The sequence below is a fragment of the Carcharhinus amblyrhynchos genome, chromosome 22 (assembly GCF_965287045.1).
Source record: "Carcharhinus amblyrhynchos chromosome 22, sCarAmb.v2.hapA, whole genome shotgun sequence".
In the NCBI taxonomy this organism is placed as follows: domain Eukaryota; kingdom Metazoa; phylum Chordata; class Chondrichthyes; order Carcharhiniformes; family Carcharhinidae; genus Carcharhinus; species Carcharhinus amblyrhynchos.
In genome coordinates, this window is record NC_137345.1 from 21,463,287 (window position 1) to 21,476,843 (window position 13,557).

Genomic DNA, 13,557 nt, shown 5'->3' on the forward strand with positions numbered 1-13,557 from the left:
TGTCAAATTACATAGGCTATTAAGCTTCATTTCTTTTTCCCAGGGAGGTGCCTCTACAATTTGCTTTGTCTTGAAAGTCTTTTGAGACTGTGCTTCTGAAAGTGATCCAGCCACATGGGTCAACTTTGTAGGTGATAATAACACCTTGATGACATTCTATTTAAAGGAGATAGGATCATAGAATTCCTACAGATCAGAAGGGGGCCATTCAGCTTCATCAAGTCTGCACCAACATCTTAACCAGGCCCATCCTGTGCCCTATTCCTGTAACCCCATGCATTTTACCCTGCTGATCCCCTAATCTACAGACTAAGGGACAATTTAGCATGGCCAATCCACCTAACGTGCACATCTTTGGATTGTGAGAGGACAGACGCAGGGAGAATGCACAAACTCCACACAGCCATTGTAAATTCTTGGAATTAATATACAACCTGCTGGAAATACACTGCAGCTTCAACAGCAGGTATGAAGGAAAGATGTAGACCCTTTGTTAGAACAAACTTTTCAGCATTTTCAGCAATGGTGTGCGAATGTTTTAAGAACTGACAGTGACAAAAGCAGATGCTGGGAAGCAGCATGTGTGTGAGGAGAAAACATAGAACATAAAAAAAAGTGGGAGCTAGAATATGCATCTTGCCCTGTCCAATCTTCCTGTCATTCAGTAAAATCATGGCTGACCTCCTCCTGCCACTCCACCTTCTTGCACCAGCTCTAACACTTAATGTCGTAAAAGGATCTGGTACCTAAAGGGTTAACATGCTGCCTCCAGAGTGATGTGAGAAGGCATATGACCTAGCTAAACCCAGTCTAGAGATGAGTAACAATGTGTAAGGACCTGGTATGGAGTTCTCTCCATACCTACTATAAACATGTACCTAGTTAAGTATTGTTAATGAAGGCTTTCTTGTAACTTATAAAAGGCTGCTTCATGGTGTCAGAGCAGTATCCCATCAAATGCGGTGACAACAGAATAAATCATGGTAACAGCGGTGGAAGCTTTCACTTAATTCCCTTAATACATATAATGGCTTCTGTTTTAAATATGTTCATTGCTTGGGAATCCACAGCTCTCTGGGGTGGAGCATTCCACAGATCCACCAAAGTAAGGTAGGTTAATGTTTCAGGTCAATGATGATGGCATATGTGTCTGCTGATCAGCTAAGTGTTTCCAGTACTTTCTAATGCTGATTCAGGCTTCTAGTATTCTTTCCCCAGCATACAAATGGTTGTTTCATGAATCCTAGAATCAGCACGCGTTAAATGGTGACTGTCCAGCGGAAGGTTGTTTCCTCTTTTCTCTGTCTCTCTTTTTGGAAAAAAGTACTTCATAGCAGCCAGAAATGGGGTTAAATAAAAACTCTCATGTCTAGCAGCCCTTGTAAAGGCCTGAAAGATATGAGACAAATACAGGAAAAAAGATTAGCCTTTCATAGTAGCTATTGTCAGTGGAGTCTCGATGGGCCAAAGGGCCTTTTTTACGCTGTTATTTTGGGGACAAAGAGTCTCTGATTTATTCTTGCATTCTCCTCGCATCTGCATGGGTTTCCTCCCACAATGCATAGATCACATATCCTGGGAAAAGACATTGTTTTGTATTAATGGTGCCTCCAGTATAATTGGGGATGGGGTGCACACCCAAGGGTGGTACGAGAATGTTTGGCTGATCAGCTTTTCTTATACCTGTGTCAATATCATGTGTTCTCTTTGACTGAATTAACAGTGGCAGTAGCTACATTGAAAATATAGCTCTGTCTTTGTTATCCTGTAAGCAAAGGTGTGCAGCGAATGCCATACAAATGTGGTTTTATCCTGGTATCTCCCATTCTCCAAAATATCCTTTCATCATTTATATGGTGGGAAGCGTTGGCTACAACGGATTATCTGAGCCAACTATGTTGGTATTTTCCTGTCTTTTTTCATATGTATACATGTAAAAATGACTAAGCTATTCTGTACCAATTCTTGAGAGTTTGTTACCTTATTTGTAAAAATGGGAAAAATTATATTTTTAAAAAAAGAATTTTGTCATTTGTATTAAATATTGGATGACAAGATCAATTTTTCCGAAGTGTGTTTAGTTCTTAAAAAAATCTTATGATGGAAGTACTTCATCATAAATGTGCTTCCAATGCTAAAAGTGGTTAAAATGAATCTGGAATGGCTTAGTGTCAAGGACAGTTTTACAGCTGTGTTTTTTTTTTATTGTCCATGATCAATTATACGCAGACGTGTGTATTTTCTTACCGTTTGAGGCAATTTAAATAACTCAACAGCAAGCTTTTGTATTTTAAAAATGAAGAAAGTTAGTTCATTTCTCACACACTTGCCCTGGAGGTTAACAAAAATATGTCAACTACTCACATTATCATGCACAAAAATTAGATACAGTTGGAGTTAACGCAGTCATTATAAAATGTAGAAATTAATTCAATCTCTATTTTGCTGCTGGACTGATGTTTCATGTTTGAGTTGCTACTTCACCTGAAGGGAAGGTCTTGAAAGTGCAGAGATTGCTCAGTAGATGTGAATGCTCCTATGCTTGATCTGCCTGGAATATTGTTATTACAAGTAAGCTTAAAGACTAAACAAGTTGGAGGAGGGAAAATCCTTGTTTCTCTTTTTAAGATATTGTAAGTAGCTAGTTGGCTGCATAACTGACTTCAGTATTCAATGGCTTTTCTTGCAGGACCCCTCTCTCTCCCTGATGGATTTCTGCCTGTATCTCTGAAGATGTCTAAAAAGCAGTTTGAATTTATTGCTACATCTTTAGCAGACGACTGAGGCAGCTAAAATATCATGTGGCCACACATCAATGTCACAGATAAGGGATTGTGGTCATTTAATTAATAGAATCATAGAGCCCTACAGTGCAGAAAGAGGTCCTTTGGCCCATCGAGTCTGCACCAAACACAATTCCACCCAGGCCCTACCCCCATATATTACACTCACTAATCCCTCTAACCTACGCATCCCTGTACACTAAGGGGCAATTTTAGCATGGTCAATCAACCTAACCCGCACATCTTTGGACTGTGGGAGGAAACCAGAGTACCTGGAGGAAACCCACGCAGACACGAGGAGAATGTGCAAACTCCACACAGACAGTGACCCAAGCCAGGAATCAAACCCAGGACCCGTGAAGCAGCAGTGCTAACCACTATGCTACCATGCCGCCCTTCTTCAATTTGTGTTTTTAAAGTGTTCAAAGTCTTTGGATTTGACAAAGAAAATATGTATTTTTACAAAGAAGCTGTTGATGGGGTTTTGTTTATTTGGCCAAAACCACAGGGAGTCAATAACAAAAAAGATATATTTTTCTTCTTTGAGAGACAAAGTGGCTGAGTCCACAACTGTCTGGTAAGTCTGAGGAGCCATCTTTAGTTCCAGATTGATTTACTTTAAAAAAAACTTTACAAAAATTTATAACGGTCATGCATATATGAAATGACACTTCACTCAGTGGTACTACTTTTGTTTCTGAGGTTGTAGGTTCAGTTCCATGTAATATAGGATGATGTTTTAGCATCGCGCTGAGGGAAGGCTGCAATATCAAACATGTCACCTCTTGCATGAAACATTAAATTAAGAGACCGCACGACAGTATTTGAAGAGGAATGGAAGAATTCTCTTAGTGTCCTGGTCTTCATTTATCAATTGATGACTATTGGAGTCATCTTGCTGTGTGCAAATTGGTTTGTGTTTCTCTTGTGTACAACATTGTCTACAAAAATGCATTTCATTGGTTAAAAGTTCTTTGAGACAACCGGTTGTCCTAACTTACAAGGATGGAAGATCTTTCTTTCTCTACGCTCATTTAGATTTCTTATAGATTGAAATTAATGAGCTCTTCATCCTGTTTGGGAAGTTCTGTTAAGACTTAACATGTACTGAAGAAAATGTTTCAAATGCTGTCACTTAGAGTTTGCATTGAAACGGTTACAGGCTTGAAAAATTGAAGAGCATGAATTATTCAGAAATGTGTCGTGCACTGTGAAAGTTCACTCACTGAACCCTGCTAAATATAGGGCATTGTAGAGTATTTCCTATCTGCACAATTGTTAACTTGCTTTATCAGAATCATGAAGCACCATATGTATATTCCATTTTCCTTTCCTCTTTTCCTTACTAGTGCTGGACAACACAATGCACTTGTTTCACTGATAATCTTGATTAATGAAAAGTATAAATAGCAATAAGTTATAATAGGTTATTGTCAGAGCCAAGCTTGACCTTGTCCCGCATGGTGGCGCAGTGGTTAGCACTGCTGCCTCACAGGTGCCAGGAGTCCAGGTTTGATTCCCAGTTTAGGTCACCATCTGTGTGGCATCTGCACATTCTCTCTGTGTCTGCCTGGGTTCCCTGTGGGTGCTCTGATTTCCTCCCACAGCCCTATAGCTGTGCGGGTTAGGTGCATCATCTAAATTCTCCCAGAATGTACTCGAACATGCGCCGGAGTGTGGCAGCTCGAGGATTTTTACAGTAACTTCATTGCACTGTCAATGTAAGCCTACTTGTGACACTAATAAACAAAATAACTCAGACAGCTAACAGGCAGGAGTGGAGTCTTTGGTGGATTTATTCCCCCTTTGCTAATGAATTATGCTAACTACACCAAATCCAGTATCACAATTCAACTGGAGTTCTCACGCCATGTGGATCAACTGCATACATATTTACCAATTCTCCTAAGGGTCTTAAAAATAATGTTCAAACTCTTTTCAATTTATTTCACGATTAATCTCCACCCCAAATTTCTTCACTTCCCTCTTGACAGTTCTGGTTAGAATAGGATTTCATAGGTTCCAAAAATTCTCCGGTCATCCGTTCTCACCTATAAGTAGACTCTCAAAACCATCTTAAAATCCAACGGGTTTATTTGAAATTACAAGCTTTCGGAGTTGCTCCTTCATCAGGTGAGTCTGCAGAATTGTTTCCTATTGAGGTTCCTCGTTATAAAATAACAGAACTTGTTATTTATCTTCACCCATTCATGTAGCCGTGTGGTGTCGCTATTTTCATTTATGTGACCGGCCAATTGGTGAATGCATGAGCAAGGAAAGCGAACTGTCCCAAGTAATAGTTTTCACTGAATATATCACATGTTACAGCGACAATTACAAACGGAGGGGAATATTGTCAATCCTGATTTGAGAGCGAGAAAATGTATGAAACGTCACATCCTTTGCTGTCATCATTGGCTGTTCAAACTATTATTGTGGATGGACACCAGACCGACATTATTTTGGGCGACAGGTGTTTATATTCTTGTTCCCAGTTCCAATCAAACAGAGATGGCAAATAGAACCTCGAGCGGGGTAAGAGCACATCTGGTCATACACCTGGGTCCCCAGCAGTTGTGTTGAGAGAGGGCCCGCTGGATGATCGGGGAGTACATGGGAGGATGTGTAGGTATAAAAGATGTCCAGCAGATTTCCATTGTCTTCTATTAGATCGGGGAGGTGCACAGATTCGACTTACCACTGCAATTTCCACGTGGAAGTGAACATTCAGGAGTCAGGGACAGGGGCTAAAACTACAATTAAATACAATTGATTAAATCTGGAATGTCCAAAATCCCAGGGGAAAAAAAGACCCAGCTCATCCCAGTTACACGAGGAGAGTGAAACGCTTTACTGCTGGTGCCCTTGTGTCATGGCCATTGCGATAAACCCAGGCTGCGTTCTTCTTATAGGGCGTGACAATTTAAGTGACCGAGTGGGACTGTGTGTTCATGTTTCTGTATTGATTGGTCACACAGCGGTAACTGAACACTGGGGAACTCCCAATTGTGCGTCCAAGACTTAATTATAACGTTTGGCTGTATTTAAAACAACCCCCTCGACAGCGTCACGTAACTCGCCTGCATTACATGCTCAACAACAGAAAAGTGCTTTTTTTGTGTGTTAACATTAAATTGGTCATGTTGATTTCCGGGGCATTGCAATCAAAATAAAACGTTAAATACCCAATATACGGGTTGCAGTTCAGTCCTAGTTATACCTTTGAACAATTAATTACTGGCGGATTTGACCATCTTGCCACACAAACCTCAAATGAATCATTATTTGTTCCACCAAAGATCACATCCCCAAATACCGCGAAATCGACTTGAATCGTTTCTTTTATTACAACTGTAGATTGAAGAGTTGGTTCTGAATAAGCAATGTTTGGCTCACAAACTCATACAGGTCAGGCTCGCTGGGCAGGTAAATGAATGAAGTTCAATAGTTCACAGATCACTGGGAAAACACTCCACACTCTGACCCCTTGCGCATTCGGGCTATCAGCGGTAATTGTGTACGTCAGTCCTGAAGGACTCCACCTTCAGTCTCCGACAATCAACCGAGAGTCAGTTTAAAGTGGAGCAGGGAGTTTTTTTTTGCTATCGGTCTTGCAGAAGTGTGAATAATTTGAAACTATTGTGGAGTAGACATAGGGAGCCATGTAGATACACAAAGTCGACACCACAAGAGTTGATTTTGTATAATAAACATCACCAATGTAGCGTACGTAAGCAGACCAAATGGATGTTTGGCAGAAAATGTCCTCCCCTTAGGGATGTCTGCTCTCATACTCAGCTGCTTTGTGATGTCAAAGTGGCGCTTGTTTAACCGGACAGAATGTGGATAATCGGCATGTGAATAACAGGATTAACAAGCGGCGGTCACTTCGGGTACTGGAGCCAGATTGAAGCAATCTCCCCAACATTGGCACCGACTGCGCAGCTAGTTAAGTGGATGAGTGAAGTTTAATAAGATGTATTGCATGGTTTTTATTGCAGTTGGATAATCAAACAACAACACATTAAAATACCCATTTTAAACTGCGAGATTGCAAATTAAAGTGGCTCCTTAAAATCAGCCCCGAATATTTTCTTTTCCATTGGTTCACTGGATGTGAGGTCGGAGGCAAGGCCAGCATTTATTGCCCATCCATAATTGCCCCGGAGAAGGTGATGGTGAGCTGTCTTCTTAAATTGCTGCAGTCCATGTGTAGGTGCTATTTTTTTGGGGGGGGTTTCCAGGATTTTGACCCAGCGACGGTGAAGGAACGGTGATACATTTGTAAATCAGGATGGTGTATTATGATAAAATCATACAATCCCTACAATGCAAAAGGAGGCCATTCGGCCCATCGATTCTACACCAACCACAATCCCACACAGCCCATATCCCCGTAACCCCATGTATTTACCCTGCTTGTCCCCCTAACTCTCAAGGCAATTTGGCACGGCCAATCCACCTAACACATAGATCTTTCGGAGGAAACCCACGCAGACAAGGGGAGAAAGTGCAAACTCCACACAGACAGTCACCCAAAGGAGGACTTTTTGCTGCCAATCTTTTTGGCAAAAAAAACTAACAAACAAACGAAGCGACAAAGAGTTTTTGCTGCCAGGCGTAAGGTTCCAATGTAAAACGGGACAACATTTAAATAATTGGAAATTGTTTGAGAGAATGGGGACGGATGATGTTCTAGGTCAGGAGAGACTGCAGATAAAGAGTTGTGCCGCTGGATTATTTCCCAAAATCTGGAGCCGAGATTCATCCATACCTCCACTATCATGCCCGGAATCATTACTCTTATCAAATAGTCTTTTTCACAACTTTAATCGACTTCACAGAGCCGGATAGACTGAGACTTCATACGGATTTGCTCGCTCTCTCGTCGGTATCTGTTACAGGACAAAATCCAACACTTGTCACACACACATATCCCCTGTTTGGTGGTTTTATAATGAGTGGTCTCACCAGTTTTAGCTGGACTCTCCCCATTTTCTTTTGAACCTGCTTCCCAGCCACATGTTTCCGGCAGATGGTGCTAAGCCTTTTTTTTAGCAGGTGCCTCTGGTCGGTCTCTGGAAATCTCCTCCCTCCCCCTTAATCCATGTGAGACACAGAATGGTCCGGTCACAAAACGTGGCCAATCTGTCACTGCCGATTGGAAACAAAGAACATCAGCGTTCCAATAATGGCAATGAGATTGCAGCCACACTGCAACGAATCACAACGACATCGATTTGGAACCATTTCGGCAGCGCGCTGTTGGGTTTCTGCAAAAAGAACCCGAAAATCATATTCCAAAACACCTTTAAAATACGTCCCAAATATTCCAATTTAATAATAAGTGCAATAATAAAATAACCACTTTTGTGTCTGACACTGTCTGAAGCTATGAGTTCAGTATCTTTAACAAGTACAGATTTCCGAGAAAATCCCCAACAGGATATTTGTTAATATTTTCTTAAAAATTCTTACACTCCAACAGGTTACAAAACTTCTTTTAAAATAAAAGTTCGCTCCGACTGACGCAACAATCCAGAACAGGTCTGGTTTAATATTAACACCAGGGTTGTGTGTGTAGAGAGAGAGAAGTGGGGGGTGGGGAACCGGTGTTTAGCTGATGAGTCCCTCTCCGCCTCTACTTTTATTGTCCAAGAATCAAAAGTGTTACCTCCTCCCGCGTGACTCTGTAAACGCATCAACAGAACAAAACCAACCCAATCCCGCGTTCTGAATGACTTTTATTTAAAATTTGTGACTGTCACAAGTAGGCTTACATTAACACTGCAATGAAGTTTACTGTGAAAATGTTTGTTGAATGACATTTTATTTATGAGTGTCACAGGTAGGCTTACATTAACACCGCAATAGAGCTACTGAGAATGTTTTTTTCTGAATTACTTTTATCCATGAGTGTCACAAGTAGGCTTACATTAATACTGCAATAAAGTTTACTGTGAAAATGTTTACTCAATGATTTATTTTATTTATGAATATCACAGGTAGGCTTACATTAACACTGCAATAAAGTTACTGTTTTTTTCTGAATTACTTTTATTTTATTTATGAGTGTCACAAGTAGGCTTACGTTAACACTGCAATGAAGTTTACTGAGGAAATGTTTACTGAATGAACTATTTTATTTGGGTGTCACAAATAGGCTTACATTAACACTGCAATGAAGTTACTATGAGAAAAATTCTGAATTCTTTTATTTTATTTATGAGTGTCACAAGTAGGCTTACGTTAACACTGCAATGAAGTTACTGTGAAAATATTTTCTGAATGACTTGGTTTGTTTCCAAGTAGATTTCAGTCGGTTGATAGGCAGGTTGGTGGTGCTGTAGGAACACTTGTTAAGTTTAGCACACACCCCGGAGTTCGCAAAATAAAAGAACCTCTCCAGCAGACAAAATAAGAAAATGAATATGAGTGTTGTCCTGGCGGGGGATATTCCAGCGGATATTGGACAGCAGACCTGGGTGCGGCGTTTAGGAGCGACGTTGCCCTTTTAAAAGCTTTGTGTCCCTCTCTCTCTCCCCCCGGCTGAATTCGCCTTGTGCGAGCAGGTTTATGTTAATTGAGAGGGAGATTCAGAAGGAGCCATTTTGTGCGATTCCTTGGCAGCAGGAGGTGTTGGTTGTTGGGGGGAATGGGGGTCAGACAGTCCCTGTGACAGTGGGGGCTCGGCTGCGGACACTTGCCCCCGGCAGGATGGAGAGGAGAGGCGGCTGAGAGAGAGAGACAGAGAAGAGACAGAGAGAGAGAGGAGCAGCAGAGGTGGATGGAGCAGCAGTGGAGATGGGACAGGATGAACACTAGGATGGGAGTGAGTGCTGTGAAGTGGACGGTGCTAAGCTGCTTGCTGTTCAACACCCCGTTGCTGGAGAGTCTGAGCGTCCAACTCTGGGAGCACTCAGCCCCGGGGAGTTTAGTGGCGGATCTGTCTGCCGGTGACTCCTGTGCGATCCAGTGGATCTCGGCGCCCAGCTTCGCCAGGGCTTATCTGGACATTGACTGGGCGGCGGGGACGGTGCGCCTCTCCCGGCGCCTCCACTGCCGGCTACTGCCTCACAACCCGTTCAGCCTGTGGCTGAGCCGCCGGTGCCGGGCAGGGGGGCGGCCGGACACGGTGCTCCGCCGGCTGGAGGTCCGGCTGGGCGGCCGGCACTGTGGCAGCAAGCGGGCAGCGGGAGGGCGCAGCAGCGGTGCCCGGCTGGATGTCCTGTCCGGATCAAACTCGCCCTGCCTCCCGGCTGACCAGCCCCTGCTATCCCTGGGGGAGCTGCTGGCCGCCACCCGGCCGGGCTGCCAACCCCGAAACTGCCAGCTGGCACCACCCTCCAGCCCCTTTGCCCTCTCCCGGGACGGGCATCTCTTTAGCCCTGGCAAGGTGTGCCCAGCGGGGAGCCCTTCCATCTCCGCGCGGGTCTACTGTGGGGGGTGCCCCCTTTCCAACTCCCTTGGCACCTGGGCAGATTTCAGGATCCAATTCCAATGGTCTGCCGGAGAGGGTGACACCTTGGCACCCAGGGGGGATGGCATCAGGAGGCGGGAGAAGAGAAATGTGAACACTGGCCCTCAGTTCCAACCCCCCATTTACCAAGTGTCGGTGGCAGAGAACCGGCCGCCTGGCACCCGGGTGATCCTGGTGAGAGCGGTGGACCCGGACCCAGGGGAGGCTGGCAGGGTGGAGTACTCCATGGACGCCCTGTTCGACAGCCGCTCCAACAGCCTGTTTGTCATTGAGCCCCACACCGGGGTGGTGAGCACGGCCGAGCCGCTGGACCGGGAGACCAAGGACACCCATGTGTTCAGGGTGACCGCCCTGGACGGCGGCCAGCCCCGGCGCTCGGCCATGGCCACCCTCACCGTCACCGTCAGCGACACCAACGACCACGACCCGCACTTCGAGCAGCAGGAGTACAAGGAGAGCGTGAGGGAGAACCTGGAGATCGGCTACGAGGTGCTGACGGTGAGGGCGACCGACGGAGACGCCCCGCCGAACGCCAACATCCTCTACCAGATCCTGAACGGCCAGGGGGAGAACGCGGTGTTCGAGATTGACCACCGGTCCGGGGTGCTGCGGACCAGGGGGCCGGTGGACAGGGAGACCGTGGAGTCCTATCAGCTCCTGGTGGAGGCTAACGACCAAGGGAGGAACCCCGGCCCGCGGAGCTCCACTGCCACCGTGCACATCACGGTGGAGGATGACAATGATAACACCCCCCAGTTCAGTGAGAAACGGTACGTGATCCAGGTCCTGGAGGACGTTGCCCCCAACACACAAGTCCTGCAGGTCACCGCTTCTGATAGAGACAAGGGCAACAACGCCTTGGTCCACTACAGCATCATGAGTGGCAATACTCGTGGGCAGTTCTACATCGACGCGCAGAGTGGGAGCATCGACGTGGTGAGCCAGTTGGACTATGAGATGAACAAGGAGTACACCCTAAGGATCAGGGCACAGGATGGTGGCAGACCCCCGCTGTCAAACATCACTGGCTTGGTGACAGTGCAAGTGGTGGATGTGAATGACAACGCGCCCCTCTTTGTCAGCACCCCCTTCCAGTCGACCGTCCTGGAGAACGTGCCAATAGGTTACTCGATCATTCATATCCAGGCCATAGATGCTGATTCGGGGAACAATTCCCGTTTGGAATACATGTTATTGGACACGCCTCCGGATTTCCCCTTCTCCATCAACAACAACACCGGCTGGATTGTGGTGGGCTCGGAATTGGACAGGGAGTTGACAGATTTTTACAGTTTCGCTGTGGAGGCCCGGGATCAGGGGTCACCTCCAATGTCATCCACGGCGAGTGTCAGCATCACTGTGCTGGATGTGAATGATAACAATCCGGAATTTAGCCAGAAGTTGTACCAGATAAGACTGAATGAAGATGCAGCCGTTGGCTCCAGTGTGGTGACTGTATCTGCAATAGACAGGGATGTCAACAGTGTTGTGACATATCAGATTTCCAGTGGTAATACGCGAAACCGCTTTTCAATAACCAGCCAAAGTGGCGGTGGCCTGATAACCCTGGCCTTACCACTGGATTACAAGCTGGAGAGGCAGTACATCCTAACTGTAACAGCCAGCGATGGCACACGGTTTGACACCGTCCAGGTCTTAATTAATGTTACAGATGCAAACACACACAGGCCAGTATTTCAGAGTTCCCATTACACGGTTAACATCAATGAAGACAAACCCGTGAGCACAACAGTGGTGATCATAAGTGCAACGGATGAAGATACTGGTGAAAATGCCAGAATTACTTACTTCATGGAAGACAGCATACCTCAGTTTAAAATTGAACCTGATTCGGGTGCAGTTACAACGCTGATGGAGCTCGACTATGAAGATCAAGTATCGTACACTTTGGCAATTACTGCGAAAGACAACGGGATTCCTCAAAAGTCCGACACCACCTATCTCGAAATTCTAGTCAATGATGTAAATGACAATGCACCTCAGTTCCTAAGAGACCATTACCAGGGGTCGGTTTATGAAGATGTCCCCACGTTTACAAGTGTCCTTCAGATCTCTGCCACTGATCGTGATTCGGGACTGAACGGCAGAGTGTTTTACACTTTCCAAGGTGGGGATGACGGAGATGGGGATTTCATAATTGAAACCACATCAGGTATAGTTAGAACCTTACGCAGGCTCGATAGGGAGAACGTTCAGATTTACAACCTGAAGGCTTTTGCAGTGGATAAAGGTATTCCTGCAATGAGGACTCCAATCGAAGTCCAAGTTGCGGTGTTGGATGTTAATGACAACCCCCCAGTTTTTGAAAAGGACGAATTTGACATCTTTGTGGATGAAAACAGCCCAATCGGATTAGTGGTGGCCCGTATCACTGCCACTGACCCAGATGAAGGTACAAACGCGCAGATCATGTATCAGATTGTGGAGGGGAATATCCCTGAAGTTTTCCAGCTGGATATCTTTTCCGGAGAGTTGACAGCTCTGATGGATTTGGATTACGAAGCGAAATCAGAATATGTCATTGTGGTTCAAGCCACATCAGCGCCTCTCGTCAGCAGAGCAACAGTTCACATCCGTCTATTGGATAAAAATGACAATCTGCCTGTGTTGAAAAATTTTAAGATCATCTTCAATAACTACATCACCAACAAATCCAGCAGTTTTCCTACTGGGGTAATTGGCAGAATTCCAGCTCATGACCCAGATATCTCTGATACTCTTCATTACAGCTTTGATCATGGAAATGAATTAAACCTGGTCATTCTCAATCAGACCACAGGGGAATTAAGTTTGAGTAATGCTTTGGACAATAACAGGCCACTTGAAGCAACCATGAGAGTTTCGGTGTCAGGTAAGGTGACTTGCAGTTTATCTTTGCTTAACCTGGGTCAGTCAGCACTATCACACGTTATGTTTGCAAACTCCCATTACAAACAATGAATGAAAGAGTGTCGGAATACGAACATTTTGATCCTTTGTTTGTTATTTCTTGCATTCCTGTTGTTTCAATAGGGTTAACAAGTAAAACCTGTAGAGTGGAGAAAGTGCTCTGAACTTAAAATGCAATTTCAATGTGTTTAGAAAAAATGCACACGCATCACATTAGAAAGCTGAACAAAGTTTTCTCTTTTTGTTACGGCTATTTTGGGAACCGTGCAGAATACAGAGGATGGTATGGTACATGGCACCCTTATCTTAAACATTATGCGAGACGCAAAACTTATCTGAATTTTAAGAAAGTAGTGCTTTTCCAACAAGTTTTAATTTCTCTCT

General features: G+C 44.6%; 1 protein-coding gene across 3 annotated transcripts in view; it reads left to right on the forward strand.

Annotated features, from left to right (window-relative positions):
* Positions 1 to 9,251: 9,251 nt before the first annotated feature.
* The window catches only part of celsr2 (cadherin, EGF LAG seven-pass G-type receptor 2), a 309,225-nt gene continuing 304,919 nt past the window's right edge, over positions 9,252 to 13,557 (forward strand). For all 3 annotated transcript variants that reach the window (XM_080210022.1, XM_080210025.1, XM_080210024.1), the window contains exon 1: positions 9,252 to 13,135. In XM_080210022.1, the coding sequence (XP_080066148.1) occupies positions 9,571 to 13,135 (3,565 nt within the window). In that variant the 5' untranslated portion in view covers positions 9,252 to 9,570. The remainder of the gene's footprint in view (positions 13,136 to 13,557) is intronic.